We start from the raw sequence: 17,526 nt of genomic DNA, 5'->3' as shown, positions 1-17,526 counted from the left end.
TGTGTGGTGTGTACATGTGTGTACTGTATGTGTGGTGTGTACATGTGTGTGCTGTATGTGTGGTGTGTACATGTGTATACTGTATGTGTGGTGTGTACATGTGTGCGCAGGTGCCCACATCTATGTGCATGCATACCTGTGCACATACGGAGGCCAGAGCAGGATGTGGGTCCTCTATTGCTGCTCTCTCGCTTATTGCCTTGAGACAGGGTCTCTCCCTGAACCAGAACCCCACCACTGGAGCAGGGTCCCCAGGGCTTGGAGGTCCCTTCCCCTCAACACTGTGGTCACAGGCAGGGCAGCCATGGGGCCTGGGGTTACAGGCTCAGGTGCTCCTGTGTGCAGGGCAAAGGCTTTTACTCACTGTGCCATCTCCCCAGCCCCACTTCCTGTTTAGAGACCAAGTCTTTCACCAGGATCTGGGACTCATCAATTAGCCTTCGCTGGCTGGCCGGTGAATCCCAGTGTTTCTCCTATCTCTGCCTCCTCGCCGCTGGGTTTCTAGGGAGTGACTCCAGAACTGACTTTTACCTTCATTCTAGGAATTTAGGCACGGTCCTCACGCTTGCACTGCAGGTACTGACTAAGCCCCAAGCTTCGGCCCCAAGAGGCTATTTTAAACCGCTCTGCTCTCGCAAGGCTCAGAAGTGGTTGCACAGCTTCTAAATAACAAAATGGCCACTGGGTGGGACTGGAGAGGTTAATAAAGGGTTAAGAGCACTGCTGCTCTTCCAGAGAACCTAGGTTCTGCTTCCAGCACCCACATGGCAGGCAGCTCACATCCATAAGTCTGATCCCAGGGGATCTGGCTTCTGCAGGCACTGCATGCACATAGTTTGCAGACACACAGGCAGGCAAAGCACTCACACACATAAATTACGCTCTTTCTAAAAGTGGCCACAGCTGCCTGGTCTCCCCAGCCTGGGTCCCCTCCTCACCTTGCCCACCTGAACCTCCTCCTAAGCCTCTCCCCAGAATGCCCTCTCTTCCAGAATGCTCTCCCGGGGCCTGTACGGAAGGCCTTCGACCTCAAAAGACCCAGACCACAGCCCCTAGGCAAGAAACCAGCATGCAGTGGTCTTTGCAATGGACATTACCCTGTGACATTTTGTTACGTTGTCTTTTGAATGTGTGATTGTTGTGAGTGTTGTGGTTCACATGACAAGCAAGCACTCTGTTGCTGGGCTATGCCTGCCTGCCTGATATTTTTCTTACTCATTCAAAAAAAAAAAAAAATCATTCTCGGCTTTACACCACCATCACCACCATCTAACTAATATTCACACCTTGCTCTGAGGGGGGGGGGGGGAAAGCGGCTTATCACCCAGTTTCTTCCTATATTTTGTGTTTAGCATCCGTGGGAAAGAGTAGCAGCTGGCCACTGCTGAACACTCAACAAACTGAATCCTCACAGTGTCCCTCCCCATGGCTGCTAGTCACCGCCTGGAGGACCAGTAAAGGAAAACAGAAGACAGGTCGAGTGACTCTCCTGGCTCACACAGCAGTCAGACACAGGCAGCTCGGGCCTTCACTGGACTCCCGGTGCCCCCGCGTGACAGAGGTGGCCTCCACTCACCTCCACTAGCTGGTGCCAGTGTTCCACAGGCTTGCGCGGGTTAGCCAGCATCTCTGCCCAGTGTTCTCTGCCGTGTGGGTCGGCAGCCTCTGGACCCACGCGGCACACCCCGATCACTTCGTTGTGGCCGATGCTGGGGATTGGGAAAGAGATTACTGGAAAAGTCAGGGGAGGCAGCCAGCCACCTCCAACCACACCTCCTCCCACTTCATGGGTGCCTCTCACCAGTCATAGTCTACCACTGCGATGCTGAGACCCACGTTCTCCACGCTCTCGGGAGCCACGTCGAACACCAGGGCCTCGTTGTACGTGGGGTTCAGCGTGTTCTTCTTAATGGAGGTCTTCCGTTTCTTCAGACGCCGCCCCTCGCTGATCAGAGAGGCCTTCACGTAGGGGTCTGTCCAGAGAAGCCAGGGGACTGAGCAGAGGCCTTCTCCCTCAGGCCCCAGCCTTCCTCTCTTAGACCCTAATCTTCTTCAACCCGACACACCTGAGAAACCAGTGAGATCCATCGCTTTAAGGTTAGAGGCTTTGATGATGGTCACGGTGAGGCGCCCAGCCGTGGGGAGGTAGCAGAGAGAGAAGTTGAGCTCCCCAAGATCTGCCTTTTCCTGCAGTGGGAATAGAGGGCAGCCTGACCGTCTCTCCCCCGCGGCTCTCTCCATTCCACCGACCCTGTGCACCGCTGCTAGGTTCCCATGTCCTCGGCAGTCTGACTCTTAGCCAAGGCCCCATAGCTTCCCTGCCACAGATGTCCACCATCAAAGCCTGTTTTGTTCTGTAGAGAAGATGGCGGGGCCCAGAGACCAGGGAAAGGGAGAGAGAGAGAGAACTGGCAAGAGAGAGACGGAACCTGAGAGAGGGTGGACAGAGGCAGAGAGGGGGATGGGGGACAGACAGGTAGAGTGGGGCGCTGACCTGGTGGACAGGAGAGACAAAGGCCGAAAGAGAGGGGTAATCAGAGACTGAGGTAGAGACCTATCGAGAAGGGGGAGAGATCGTGCTGTGCCTAAGTCATCGGAGTGCACGGAGCGGGGACAGAGCTAGGGGAACACGCAGGAGCTTGTGAGATAAGACAATGATGGTAGGGTTTTGAAGGCTCAGGGATGAAACCAGGCTGATGGGGGTGGGGGGGAAGATGTCATGAGCAGAGAGAACAGCCTGGTCAAAGGCCTTGACAGCAGTGACCTGTGAGCAGGGCCTAGATTAATGTGTGTCAGAGGCCGGAGGCCTGGGGACATGGGTCCCACCGGACTCTGGCCACTGCTTCATTCCAGAAGAAAGGAAGAAACAGCCGGCCTCCCTGGAAACTTCATCCTGCTCTTCGTGTGTCTCCTGAGCTCGCCAGCAATCTCCCTGTGCCAGGAGGCTCTGCGTGTGGCTCAGTCTGTCTCTTCTCTATGGCCTCTAGCCACCCACCCTGTCCCCTCTGACTGAGCATCTGCTCCCACCTTGGCACTTGCTTCTCTAGGTCTCTCTGTCTCTTCTCCCTTTCTCTCATGGTTTCTGCTTCCCCACTCAGGTGGGGGAACGAATGGATGAGAGGGTGAGCGAAGGCCTCAGGTAAGAAAGAGGGTTGGGCAGAAGGAGATGGGGCGGAGACAGAGCAAGGCCCTTGCGTGGGCGCCTTAGGCGGCAGCAGTGTGAATGTGCATTCCTAGGTCCTGGAGTCTGAGGGACAAGCAAGCTGACCACGAAGAGCTCCTTATGGAAGAGCTCCAGGCACCTGCTTCATCCATAACCCTGACGCACGAGAAGACTGAAGCTCAGAACTGCCGTCTCCTGGCTCCCCCAAACTGGTGGGAATCACAGATAGGAACTGGGTTGGATACAATGCCCGAGGACCAAAGCGCACTGGGACCACAGGGCAATGAGAGGCCTCATGCCAGGAGCCATAAAACCAGAGAGTCCAGGGTGTGAGCTTTGACCTGATGCTATGAGAACCCAATATATCAGATGTCTGGAGATCCAGGAGGTAGGATCTCTAAGGAACCCCAAGAAGACAGAAAGAAAGGATACAAAGGGGTTTGAAAAGAGGAATTTGAAGACTTAAGATCTTCAGAGAGGGCCTGGGGACTTGGAAGTCTGGAAACGAACAAGGGGCCGTAGGGAGAGAAAGTTATGGCAGGGGGAGGGGAGAAGGAGTTGGCTAGTGACACCTGGGCCAGAGGGAAAAAGTCACAGTGATGTAGTGTGAGGGCCTGAGGTATTGGGTGGAGACAAGCTTGGGAGTCCAGGCTTAGGGCCTGAGGATAAATAAGTGTTCCACAAAGCTAGAGAGGGCAGAGATCCCCCTCCGAGTCCCTCTATCATCCTAGCTTCTGTAGATGCCATATTCCCTCAGAATAACGCCTGCGACACTCTGGGATGGGAAGTGAGGAGGTGGACAGTCCTGGGGTGGGGAGGAGAGTGACACGGGGTCCTGAAGGGAGAGCTGGGGCCGGGGCCCGTTGCTGATGGAGCCACTGACCGAGCCACCCTCCAGGATGTCCCTCCAGAGCGGGCGGTCAGGGGGCTGTTCAGCCAGCTCCAGCAGGTTGTCCAAAACCACCTGGCCAATGAGATCATGCCGCGAGAAGCGGTCGAAGTCATAGACACTGAAGTGCAGCTTGCGCTGTGCCAGCTCCGCCAGGGGCACTGAGAACTGAAACGTCTCGTTGAAGATGGGGTTCAACGTCTTCCTGTGCACCTGGAGGATGGAGGCAGAGACAGATATGATGTCCACTGGCCTTGTTCCCAGAATCAGTAGACCATGTGCCCCATATCTGCCCGAGTGTCCTGATGCAGCCTCCTCCCTCAGACCCAGGGGACCTCCCAAGTCTCCTCTTTCAGACTCAGGATACAGATTTCAGTCCTCTTTCCTCACAGCCACAGATCTATACTCTGCCCTCCTCCTGAAGACATGGAGGTCCTCCCTAGATTTTTTTCTTTCAGGCCCAGAGATTCATACCCCAGCCCTCCTCCCTAAGATCCAACCTCCTCCAAATTCTTTTTTCTCAGACCCAATTTCAGGCCCCTGCCTTCCTCCTTCAAACCCAGGGATGCAGACTCCTGAATTCCTCCCCTAACCCATGAGTCCAGATCCCAGCCTCCTTCTCCTGACCCAGTGTTCTTCCCCAGACTCCTCCCTCAGACTCAGGATACAGACCTCAGCCCTCTTTCCTCAGATGCAGGGGTCCTCCCCAGCCCCCCTCTCAAACCTGGTGGAACACACACACACACACACACACACACACACACACACACACACTGTGAAATCTGCCCCCTTGCTCTGACCTTGGTCTGGAACTTCTTTTTGCGATCAGGCAACAGGTAGATCTTGACGTAGGGGTCTGAGAACCCATTGGAGTCCTTTGCTGGGAGATCTAGGGCCTGTAGGATCCGCACCACGAGCTGGTCAGAACCATAGAGGTACCGGAGGGCAAAACTGATGCGGCCACAGGGTGCCCCTGCTTCCCCAGGGCCCCCGCCTCGCCGGCCACCAGGTCCAGTGCCCTGGTACAGCTCTGGTTTGATCTGACCGATGAGCTTGGCTTTTTCCTCTCCACCCGGCAGGGGTAAGGGCAGTGCAGGCGGTCGCTCCTCAGTGCTTGGGTCTGCTTGGGTGGTCAGGGTCTGCTGGGTGAGGGGCCGAGGCAGGGCTGGGTACCTGTGTGTCAGGGAAGACCAAAGTGAGGTTTGGATCTGAGTGGCATCTGATTCCATCTTGGGTTTACAACCTTGCCCTTGAATCGTTATTTGACCTTGAGTAAGACACCTGTGCTTCCTGAGTCTTGACTTCCCCATTTGCAGCAGAGGAAGTTTTCTAAACTAGTCCCATCCAGACCTCAAGGTCATCAGTTGTCCTCAAGTTGTCCATTTCATCCCAATAACCCAAAGTCATCTTGGGCCTGGCCCCCTATCTCCCTAGCCCATCACTAATGGCTGGTTCTGGGCTCAGCCTGTCCTCTGCCTGCCTGGGCTACCGGCTGCATTTCTCCCTCTCTAGATGGCTCAAGAGTTGGCACCTCTCCTCCTTGGCTCACAGCCCTGCTGTGGTTCCCCAGTGCCCTGAGGACACAGCCTTTCCACCTGCCACTTCTAGCCTTGGTGTCCGCAGCTTCATGTCCCAGGCTTTGTCCAGATTTTATCTCCTGCCTACCTCCTGGCTTTCCCCCACCACGAACTTGGTCTCTTCTGCTCTTGCTTTCTCCTGCCCGAGATGTGTGCAGGTGCCTATCTGCACCCCCCCGTCTCAGCTTCCCCACCATACGAGTGTCTATCAAGGTACCTCCGCCTCCAGGAAATTCTCAGCTTCCTCCGAGCCTTGGCAGTCTCCAGAGCTGCTTTCCTGTCTCCCTGTCATGTACCCCTTGGACTGTGAGAGCTCTGAGGGTGGAGGCCTGGACACAGCATGTATCTGATTCCCAACTCCTACCAGACCCTACGCTTACGTGTACAGAATGAGGAAGAATGAGATCCAGATTCCTAACCATAGCTTACATCAAATAGGACCAATCATTGTCTACATCTCAGAAACCAACGCCCCGCCCCTCCAGTAATGAGATTGAACCTGGGGCTTTCTGCAAGCCGGCCCCCGAGTTCTGCAGAACCACACCCCGGCACCTCACCGAGGGAAGGGGTCTACCATTCAGCCACACCCCTCTACCCCTCCCCTGGGGATTTTAAGCAGGTGCTCTCCCATTGAGCCATGCCCCCAGCCTGATTTTTATTTTTTGTTTTAAGACAGGGCTTCACTAAGTTGCCCTGGCTAGCCCCGAACATTAGCTCTTCCTGTCTTAGCCTGTGAAATGGCTGGGCCAGCACATATACTATTACACCAGCTTCTAACCCTGGATCCTTGTCTCCAGGCCACTCTCCTCTGTCTTACCTAAGAATCGAAGGCCCTACTCCCTTCCCCTTAAGTCTAGGAGTCTATGCCTCCGTCTCATCCTTCCTGGCATCCAGGAGTCGGTATACCATTACCTGTCCTGACCCTGGTATCAGAAGAGCCACAGATAAGAATGAGACAGACAAGCAGAATTTCACAGTGAAGCCCCAAGCCTGAGACCCTTTCTCACCTGGTGGTGGGTGCTAGACTTGTGACCTGCTGATGAGACTGGGCACTGGGCAAGCCCCCACCACTGGGAGGCAGCAGGAGCAGCCCAGAGCCTGTTCCACCCTCAGAAGGCAGTTCAGGGGATGTCTGGCTTGGTTTGACCCCAGCAGCTACCACAGAAGCCACAGCAGCCTCTGGATATGAGTCCATGTCCAGGTAGGAAGGTTCTGGAGGCTCAGAGCCCCCAAGGCCACCTGGTTCCAGCAGCTCTGCAAATGGTGGATGGTGGGCCGTGTGCGCATGATGGTGTGGCCCACCCAGCAGGGGATGACCACCGAGGCTGGCTCCTAGATGGTGCCCGCCACCCCCTACCAGGCCTGCTAGCCCAACCCCAGGGGCTAAGTCTTTGCGCAGTGGGCCACCACCCACTGCTGAGCCTCCTTTGTCCCTCCAGGGCACCCAGCACAACTTCCAGGACACGAAGAGGGAGACACCCAAGAGGACGATGCCACAGAAGGTCACGATGACTGACAGCAGGCTCACGGAAATATCTGGAAAGAGTAAAGAGAGAGGTCATGGGTCATGCGGGATCAGTGCTGCCCCTCCTACTTTCTCAGTAGAACTGAGTTTGAATTCTGTGCTTCTGCTGTGGTCTCACTGGCTTATAACTGTTATTTTAGAGTCTGTGGGGGTCACATTCTGTGGGTAGCAGGTCCTGAAGACCGTGTCCAGGTTTTGATCTCTCTAGCTCATGTTGCTTCCCTGTCGTAGGGCATTTCTGAAGGACAAGACCCCCAAAAGCTTAGAGACAATCCAGGAAAAGTTTCGCTATCTGTCCTTGGGACTCCACCTTAATTTGTATGAGGCTTTCATTCAGCGTTTGGCGAGCGGGGTGAATCTACTCTCTTCTTTGTTGCAGTTGATGGCAATGAAGGCAAATGACAGGTAAGAAGAATACAATAGCAAACATTCGTTGAGATGTGACAATATAACTGGTACCCTGGGAGATTGACAACGTATCAGTCCCGCCCTGACAACAGGAAGCAGAGGTCCAGAGACAGGAGATTATGAATGGGGACTGGGGCGAGACCTCAGTCAGTAAAGCGCTTGCTGCCCAAGTGCAAGATCCGAGTTTGGATTTCCAGCCCCTACACAGAGAGGCTGGGCAGCGTAGTATGTACTTGTAACCCCAGCGCTGGGGAGGCAGAGTCAACTGGAGCCTTGCTGGCTAGTCAGCCTAGCTTACTTAGTGAACAGTGAGTCTGTTTCAAAAAACAAAGTGGACGGTGCCTGAGAAATAGCATCTGTTAGCATCTGTGGTTGACCTCTGGCCTCCCTTGTGTGTAGTGCATACATGCACATACACCTCACCCACCATCCTTACCCCCCACCCCCACACACACACTCACACATACACCCCGTACACCACAGGTGCCACACTTCAAAACCTATGCTCTTTCTTTCTTCTTCTTTTTTTTTTTTTNTTTTTTGGTTTTTCGAGACAGGGTTTCTCTGTGTAGCCCTGGCTGTCCTGGAACTCACTTTGTAGACCAGGCTGGCCTCGAACTCAGAAATCTGCCTGCTTCTGCCTCCCGAGTGCTGGGATTAAAGGCGTGCGCCACCACGCCCAGCTGCTCTTTCTTTCAAACGTCATTACTTTTGGGTGACTAGTGGCCCCAGAGAGACTTCCTTATTCAGATAATCAGTCTCATGACTGTGGTCACATGATATGACATGATATGACACGCTAACTGGAGCCTGCCTTCTTTTTTTTTTTTTTTCTAAGATTTATTGATTCTTATAAATAGGTACACTGTAGCTGATTTCAGACGAACCAGAAGAGGGCATCAGATCTCATGATGGTGGTTGTGAGCCACCATTACGAGCCACCATGTGGTTGCTGGGATTTGAACTCAGGACCTTCGGAAGAGCAGTCAGTGCTCTTACCTGCTGAGCCATCTCACCAGCCCTACCTGGTGCCTTCTGAATGTCAGTAACATGCTACCCTGTTTTGCTGCGAAAGCCCAGCACAGCCCATTTCTTACTACCAATGATTTATGGCTCTTTTTAGTAATTAGTACTGGGAATGGGGTTTTATGGCCTATGACTCCTTTCTAATGATACCAGGAGAAAGGTTTTATGGATGTAACTCTCTAGGCTGTGAGAATTTATTTTGGAGGTGACTCCTTGGATTGGAGTTAGAACAAGGATGAGTTCTTGTTTTTTGTATATGGAGAACCATGTTGGGCGGGGCCAGTAACTCAGTCATTGCCAGCTGAGACATCCAACCATAACTGTTGTGTTCAGGGAACAGTCAGAAAGAAGGAAACACCTCTTATTGCTAGATCACCTGGTGAAACAAAAGCGGGGTGTGACATTAATCCTCATGCTACCGTGTGACCTAAATGTGATAGAACTCATGTCCCAGCTGCAAAGACTGAGGCTGTGGGAAAAGGGAAGTCTCTGGAAGCTGTGCCAGGTACTGCTGCAAGGACTCTGAGCTTTGTCTTGCTGCCTCCCTTAGGGTGCTCCTCCCTACATATCCACCCTTCCTACTGAGAGCCCTAGATGCTACTGAAGCCAGAGTCCAGGATTTTAGCAGCCTTTGGTACATGAGAGGGACCAGAGCATGGGAGTCAGGTAGCCAACTGGCCAGATGCTTCTAACTTTGCCAGTACAAGATCCCCATCTGAGACCTCTGGATCCTTCAGGCCTCCCCTGCTCCCCATGCCTGTCTGCACAGCCCAGAGAGTGCAAGGCCAGAGCAGCAGTGCACCTAGAGCAAAAGGTACACTGTCTCCACGCCTGTCCGGCCCCTAGGTGGGAACCTGTCAGAACAGGCCCACATCTGAGAGCTCCAAGCTCTTGAGATGTCCTCCCTGTTGTCTTGCGCCACGCTGGGCAGTCAAGGACAATGCTAAATGACATTGGGCCCAAAGCCTATCCCTGGAAGAGCTAAAGATTAAGGGCTGCCACGCAGACAGTCCACCCCATCGACTTGTAATGCTTGCTCTTCAGTGTCAGTCCGACTAGATTTAGATCTACCCAGGAGCTAGGTGTGGGCGGCTCATGTCTGTCACTTTAGTACCTACGGGCTAAGATAGGAGGATTGCTGTGGGTTGAAGGCCAGTCTGGCTACATAATGGGTTCTAGGCCAGTCTGGGCTACAGAGTGAGACCCTATATCAAAATGTAAAGCATGGGGCCAGGAAGGTGGGTCAGTCAGTGAAGTATTTGTCCTGCAGGCAAAAGAATCTGAGTTTGATCTCCAGAACCCACATACAAATAACCAGGCATGATGGTGCACACGTGTAATCCCAGCACCCACAGACAGAGACAGGCAGATCTCTGGGCTCCCTGGCCATGCAGCCAACCCCACCTGATGAGTTTCAGGCCAATGAGAGAGCCTGTCTCAAAAACTACAAAAGGTGTGTGCCAGCAGTTAAGAGCACTTGCTACTCTTGTGGAGGACCTGAATTTAATTCCTAGCACCCACATAGTGGCTCCAGTACTCCAGTTCCAGGGGATCTAACAGCCTCTTTTGGCCTCTGTGGGCACCAGTAGATATGTGGTGCACAGATATACATGCAGTCAAAAAATATGTCGACACATAAAACAAATATAAATAAATAAAGGAGATGGTTCCTAAAGAGGTCTCTGACTTCCAAATGCACGCACACCAGTGCATGCATGCGCATGTCTGTGTATGCAAAGGCATTTCCAGAGAGGACTCGTGGAAGGGGAAGACCCACCCAGCCAGCACTGCCCTATGCCTTGGAGGCCCAAACGCACTATAATAGGAAAACCAGGTAGGGCCAGCATCTCCAGGATCCTGTTCCTGGTTGGCCATAGTGTGACTGCCTTCTGATAGAGCTACACCACCTCTGAACCCATGAGCTAAGTAAACCTGCCCCTCTTTTGTTTCCATCAAGAATTTGGCCACAGTGACACAAAAGCTAATGAACGGATCGCATGCCCAAACTCCAACAAAAACCCTAAGCACTAAGGTTTGGGGGAACTTCTCTGGTGGGTAATGAGTCACATACCAATATAACGGGAGAATTAAGTGGGACCTTACTGGAAGGGGACACTGGACAGTCATACCTCCTGTTTCCTGGACTCTGCCCCACAACCAACACATCCTTTGGCTGATTTAGTCTGTAACTTTTTGGTGTAATTAATTTTTCTAGAGCTAGCTATAGTGGTTCATATCTGTAATCCCAGCACCTGAGAGACTGAGGCAGGAGGTTTATTTTAAGTTTGAGGCCAACCAGTTCTCCATAATGCCTTATCTGATCCCCAACTTTCTCCTCACCTCAAAAAAAAAAAAAAAAAAAAAAAAAGATTCATGATTTCTGACAGGGATGTTTCATGGCTGTAATTAGGAAGAGGTAGGCCTATGGGACAAAACTCCAAGGTCAGGGGTTAGATGAACCAAACACACAGCTATTTCTCCCACTTCAGTGGTTTGGAGACAAAACAGCAGCAAAGACAGAGGCAAGGATCTCAATGGAGCTAGCCATAAAGGGAGTGAAAGCTGAGTGGCTCTGCTCTGACCTTCCCAAGACTTAGCCATTATGGAGTTGAGTAGCAGGCAGTGGCTAGTTGGGACAGATGGGGTTCTGACCTGCATCCGGACCCCGGGGATATCCTCTGATCCGCAGTTCGTTGAACTCTTGACACCTGTCATTGGTATCAGCATCTCGGACCCGTGCACAGAGGTCTGAGACCAGGATGAGGGCCCGCCGACAGAGGTCATCTTCGTAGTCCCCAGACATAGTGGCCACGTGATCCTACACTTAAGAGTGGGGTGGGCAGAGATGCAGAAGGGGACAGGAACAGGTGCAGGGAGAAGGAGGGAGAAGGTCTGGTAAGGGGGCAAAGGTCAGAGGGTGGTGGCTCGAGGGTCAGGATTAGAGGATGGAAAGGACAGATGTTATAGTCACTTCTTAGGGTCACCATCCAATGAGAGTGGTTAAGGAGTAACCAACAGAGCCACACCAAAAGGCAGGGCACTCTCAGATGAAAGGAATGTGCCCCCAGGGGGCCACAGACTGAACGTCAGGATGGGTACTCTGAGACCCAATGGAAGGTTGGAGGCAGCCATCAATAGTGGGCAGCCAGGCTGTGGCAGGTAAGAGCATTTGGGGCAGCTGGGACATCATTGGTGGGAGGCTTGGGGTGGGAAACTGCTGGAGGGTCAGAGGAAGGAGAGTCGGGTGTGGGGCAGAAACCCCAAGTTGAGAGAAGGGGAGCTAAGAGGATAGATGGAGATAAGAGAGAGGACAAGTGAAGTCGGGTAGCCAGGGAAAGATAGACACAGAATGCGGAGAATAGAGGTTCAGGACAGAGGCTGGGGAACAGCGTGTACTTCATTATATCCAAGACATGGTGCACACGGAGAGAGAAGTGAAGCCAGGAAGGCAGGGGTGTGGGCAGAAATACCTTTCAAAGAGAGACAGGTAGATCAGAAGAGAGAGAGAGAGAGAAAAGATGCTGAAGTCCAGGTTGGACAACCAGACAATGGCTGGAGACCTCAGATACAAGGCAAGAGAAGAGAGTTGGGAACACAGACAGACAGAAGCATGGTCAGAAAAAAAAAGAGAGAGAACAGGACAGAGAGGGGGAGGTGGGCGAGGAGGGAGTGACACCAGGTTTGGGGTTAGACATTAGACACCGGTGGGAAAGAGGGCCCCCCGGAGGGAAAGAACGAGGGCCAGTCAGGAGAAGCGGGGCTGCTAAGGAAGACTGCCGTTTGGCCGGGGTCAGACTCACCTGTGCTTACCCCTGCCTTGTTCTGGGTGGCAGCCGAGGCGGCGGGGGGCGGTAGCCCATGGGGGTTGCAGGGTGGACGAGCCTAGCCGCTGCGGACCGGTCCCCACGCTTGCCAGGTGGCAAGAAGGGGGGCTGGTGACTGATCTAGGGACCCAAATAGGGAGGGAAAAATTCAGCCCAAGCTTTGCATCTTTCCCCACTCGAAGTAGCTGCGCGACCCCAGATGACCTCGGTGAGGTCCAGCCGCCCTCTCCCACCTCCGTGCCCCCAGCAGCTAGTTAAAAGCTTAGGGACTACAACTCCCAGCTGGTCTTGCTGCTAGTGCTACTGCAGCTTTATGGCACCAGAGCTGCACGGGCTGCTGGGAGTTGAAGTCCTCAATGCGTCTCCGGTCTGCAGAAGATGGGATTTTTGGGGGGGAGTGGTGCTGTAAGGGTTAAAATGTCAGGGTCCCAAGACGCTGCAGGAGAGGGGAAAGGAGTCCAAGACCTCCAGCGGTCACGTAACTCTAATCACTTAGGGGTCATGAGATGGGTCATTAATTCCCATACTCTGGGGATGGGTGGGCAAGTGCACCCAGGTGTATTGGAATCAAGATCCCCCTTTTTCCAGGGCCACGTGCCCCTCCCCTGGGACGTCCAGCTGGCACTGCAGACTCAGCTCCCCAGCTCCAGATGCGCCCCTATTTGCACCGACCTCCGCGCCCCCACTTGGGGCCGCCCCCTTGGGATGAGGTTGGGGCGGGGGCGGGGGAGGGGGAGGGGCGGACTCACCGGAGCCCCGGCTGCTGCAGCCTGGAGCGCGCGCGCGCCCGCCTGCCCGCTGCCGCGGTGCCCGCCTGGCTCCTCCCCACCCCTGTCGCAGCTCCTCGGCTCCTCCCAAGCCCTTTTTCCCCCCTCCCCCGCCAGCCCTGGCAACCCAAAAGCCAAAATGTATAGCCCTAGTGTGCACCTCCCTGGACTCTGGTTGCCGTTTCACCCCAGTAGAGAGGCCACTTGAGGGACCTAGAAGGTTAGGATTCAGAGGTCCCAGGCCACAACAACTCCTTTCTCCAAGAAGCAAGACCTCAGGGTTTACAGCTGAGCAGGCTAGAATGAAAGCCGGCCACAGTAGGACTCAGGTTTTAGGTAGAGCCACAGGCACTGGATTTGATTCCCACCCTAGTCCCCTTGAGACTCTTAGCATCCCAGATCCTGATGTCCAGCACAATACAATGAAATTATCTCCTAAGGGATATAGTTTGAGAAACCAGTCAATGTGCATCAAGCACTGGCATCAAGTAGGTGCTTAATGACTACTTACAGGCGCAGAGCATCCGGTTTTTTACCATATTAATAGCAGCTAATGAAAATTGTCACTCACCATTACCAATGTAAGGAGTTAAGAGCTTTGAAGACGTCTTCTCATGGAATATTCACTTTGGCATAAGGATGAAGGCAATCAAGATATTCCCATTTCACAGAACAATTGAAGCCCATGGAGACGTAATTCCTCCGATGAGGTCCTGATGTACACAAAAGCAGCCCGGAGGGATGGCTTGAAAGTTAGTGTCTCCCTCCATTGCTATTGTCCTCCCGCCCACCAGTTATACAAAATAAACACAACTTCCAAGGCCTGATGCCAGAGATCTTTCATCCCTGTGGCTCTGGATGGCAAGGGAAGAGGATGGCAAGTTCCAGGTCAGCCCGGGCTACAGATGAGTTCAAGACCAGCCTCCGCAGATTGAGTGAGACCCTGTCCAAAAAAATAGAGAGCTGGGGATGTAGCGCAGCAGTAGAACCCCTGTCTAGCATCCTCCAGTGAGGAGCTGGGGGCATTGCTGAGAAGTAGAGCCTTTGTCTAGTACAATCTCCCAGTAAAGCAACACTTGGGCTGTTAGCCTGGTGAGCGGGTGTTTGCTTGGTGTATCTGAGACCCTGGGTTCAAAGCAACTCTTTTAACCAAATTGCCCTCCCCCTTGTAACATATGCATGCAATTTGCAGTTGTTATATATCAGAAGCCTCCAAAACAGATTCCTGGCTCCATCCAGGGTCCATGCTAGCACCTCTCACAGGAGTCTGAGGAAGCATGCGTGGGGGCCTGGCCACCAAAGGTGCTGCGAACGGCCTTCGTGGCTAGTCAGCTCCATGCCAGCCATGCAGCTCAGCCTGACCAGGCGGGGACACACACCCAGAAATGTGCACACAGATGGGCTTGCCAGTTTCACGTGACACATCTTCAAAGAGACACTGTGAGTCTAAGGCAGCTCAGATGCTGCGAGGCAGCTGCAGCAAGAACCCGCCATCTGTGCGACTCGGGGAAAATGCATGCGTTTTCACATGCCAGCTCGGCACACTGTATGGCTTCCGCTGGGTTAGTTCCTAACTGCCTTAGTTTTTCTCTTTAAAAATGAGGAAAATTTTTAAATTAAACAAAAAAACAAAAATTTGGACACTAGGTTTTACTATGAAGCCCAAACCAGATGAGAACTAGTAATCCTCCTGCCTCAGCTTTCTGAGTGCTAGTACTACTGGCTGGTACCACTATACCCCACAAAGATGATGATAATTGGTGCACATGTGTGCAGGTATGTGCATTACAGGTATCAGGGTGTCATCTGTCTCAGTTTTTGGCTGGCCTGTGAGCTCCATGGATCTATCTGCTTCTGCCTCCCAGAGAGGAAATTAAAGTGGGGGCTTGCCACCACACCTGGCATTTTTGTTTGTTTGTTTGTTTGTTTTTCGAGACAGGGTTTCTCTGTGCAGTCCTGGCTGTCCTAGAACTCACTTTGTAGACCAGGCTGGCCTCGAACTCAGAAATCCGCCTGCCTCTGCCTCCCAAGTGCTGGGATTAAAGGCGTGCACCACAGCCCAGTCACACCTGGCTTTTTATGTTGTTCTGGAGTACAACTCATAACATGTTTGCTCAGTAAGCACTTTACTGATGAGTTTTCTCCTGGGCCTGAAAATGACAATTTAAAAATAAAAATCAGATATTGCATCATTATTTCAAAGATTAAATTAAATTATCCCGAGCTCAGTAGTAGAACACCTGTCTAGAACTCCTCAGGGGAGGGGCTGGCAGTGGCATCTGGTGGCAGAAGCCTGCCTAGAATTGCCCAGGGAGGGGCTCGGCGGTAGAGCTGAGCTGCTTTCCATCAGTTAGTGTTTGGCGCTGCAGTAACTGGTGCTTATACGTGTGTTCATCTGATTCTTAGCTGCATGTGACAAGTGGGAGAAAGGGAGAGCGTCCTCGAAGGCAAGGCTCCTACCTGCCTCACGTAGATGGGAAATGACTGAGGTGACTTGAAAGTCACTTTGGGTCTTATTGGGGTGACCTTCCTTTACATTGTTGGAAGCTGTGCCCCTGTGTTTTCTTTTCTTTTTTTTGTTTTTTTTTTTGTTTGTTTGTTTGTTTGTTTTAGACAGGGTTTCTCTGTGTAGCCCTGGCTGTCCTGGAACTCACTCTGTAGACCAGGCTGTTCTCCAACTCAGAGATCTGCCTGCCTCTGCCTCCCGAGTGCTGGGATTAAAGGCGTGTGTGCCACCACGCCCAGCTACCCCTTTGTTTTCAGTGGTTAATCCTGCACTAAGAGCTACTCTCGGGCAGGGTTTTGGTGTTGCCATTTCTATGCCCACACTTCTCTATATGATATGCTTGTGATTCCTCATCTGCCCCAAAGAGGCGCGTCTGGCAGTCCTTGTCGCCTAAAGGCAAACCCTAAGAGATGGTCAGGTGCTGTCTTGCTGCTGATCTGTTCAGGCTGAAGTATGGTTTTTGTATAATAAAGAGCTGATGGCCAGACCTGGGGCAGGAAGTACGGGGGTGGAACTTCCAGGCAGAGAGAGAGATAGAGATAGTAGAGATAGATAGATAGATAGATAGATAGATAGATAGATAGATAGATAGATAGATAGATAGATAGATGGATGTGGGAAACTGAAAGAGAGACAGAGGGAGGAAGCAGAAAGGAGAGAACGAAGCTGTAAGCAGGTAGGGAGAACTCTTGTAGGGAGAGGTGGATGGTGGACAAGTTAGGAAAAGTTTACATGAGCTAGCTGAGAGACTATTCTAACTAAAGGCCAGCGGCTTTAAACTGTTTAGAAGTCTGTGTCTTATTTAAAGTACAAGCAGGTCTGCAGAAGCCCTGTGTTTGGGCCTGATTTTATGTGCATCTAGGATATTTGAGGGCCTTGGGTGTTGCTGCCACTGGGCGTGGAAAACTGGAAACCGGGAAAGAGAATGTGCTGGCTATCCTATTTGACTTAATAAAGAGGTAAGTAATACAGTTCTTCATCAAATCTCTCCAGGCAGACAAGACAGCCTAGTGCGTGAAGGAGTTTGCCGCTAAGCCTGATGTCCTGAGTTTCATCCCCGGGCCTCACACGGTGGAAGAGGGAGACTGACACCTGAAATGGAAGTTTCTGGTTTCTTTGGAAAGTTGGTTATATCAAATGATGTTCTCCTGGTGAACACAGGTGCAAGGATGTCTTGCTAAAGCAGACATGTGAAAGGACGCCTGATGGAGGAGTACAAACGTGACCCCACAGACAGCGGGGGCGAGAGCATTGGTTTATTTTGCTGTACCTCGCTGGTCTTCACTGGCAACATGCACGCTTTGGTTTGCCTTACACTGTGTTGCTGAGCTCCACTTGTGGTGATGCGTTAGAAAGAAACTTTGCCAAATGACTTCTCATGAGGTTCCTGCGGCTTCTTGTTGCTTCTGAGGGCCCAGGCCAGTTGGTGAGGCCTACGCTTTCTTCTGGATTAAACTGCAGCTGCCGGTTGTGCCAAAAGGACTGAACGGCCGATGTCCCGACAACAAAGACCAGACTCATCCCCAGAGAACGATTTCTAAACAGGTCCACTTCCTGTGTTTTCTAATGACGTTTCTCTTCTACTACCTCTGGTGGCTGGTGGGCTAGAGGGGAGACTGAACATTTATTAAAATAGGCTGCCAAAATTTATGTCTACACACTGATCCATACGCATGTGCTGTGGCACGCATGTGTACACCCATACAGAAGATATGAGTAAAAGAAAATTTTTTTTTTAAGTTTAAATTGAGAGCTCTGATAAGGAGACAGAGGAGGACCATCTTGGGACTGTGCGGACAAGTCTTGGGTGCTATGCATACTGGGAAGGATGCCAAGGAAGG

At 52.3% G+C, this 17,526-nt stretch overlaps 1 protein-coding gene across 4 annotated transcripts in view; it reads right to left on the bottom strand.

Annotated features, from left to right (window-relative positions):
• Syt3 (synaptotagmin 3) overlaps nucleotides 1-13,903 on the bottom strand; it is a 16,038-nt gene extending 2,135 nt beyond the window's left edge. Inside the window, exons 1-9 of one of the 4 annotated variants that reach the window (XM_029532688.1) lie at nucleotides 13,751-13,903; nucleotides 12,389-12,532; nucleotides 11,241-11,406; nucleotides 6,637-7,165; nucleotides 4,853-5,225; nucleotides 4,047-4,265; nucleotides 2,067-2,187; nucleotides 1,802-1,973; nucleotides 1,577-1,709 (exon numbers count right to left, since the gene is read on the bottom strand). In XM_029532688.1, coding sequence (XP_029388548.1) covers nucleotides 1,577-1,709; nucleotides 1,802-1,973; nucleotides 2,067-2,187; nucleotides 4,047-4,265; nucleotides 4,853-5,225; nucleotides 6,637-7,165; nucleotides 11,241-11,391 — 1,698 coding nt within the window. In that variant the 5' untranslated portion in view covers nucleotides 11,392-11,406; nucleotides 12,389-12,532; nucleotides 13,751-13,903. Of the gene's footprint in view, nucleotides 1-1,576; nucleotides 1,710-1,801; nucleotides 1,974-2,066; nucleotides 2,188-4,046; nucleotides 4,266-4,852; nucleotides 5,226-6,636; nucleotides 7,166-11,240; nucleotides 11,412-12,388; nucleotides 12,631-13,161; nucleotides 13,213-13,750 lie in introns of those variants that run through there. The other 3 variants (XM_021202734.1, XM_029532691.1, XM_029532697.1) reach the window with 3 other exon arrangements.
• Nucleotides 13,904-17,526: the final 3,623 nt, after the last annotated feature.

This window comes from Mus pahari, chromosome 1 (genome assembly GCF_900095145.1).
Source record: "Mus pahari chromosome 1, PAHARI_EIJ_v1.1, whole genome shotgun sequence".
Taxonomy (NCBI): Eukaryota; Metazoa; Chordata; class Mammalia; order Rodentia; family Muridae; genus Mus; species Mus pahari.
Note: the sequence above shows the minus strand (reverse complement) of the source record. Positions and strands in the feature narration are given on the sequence as shown.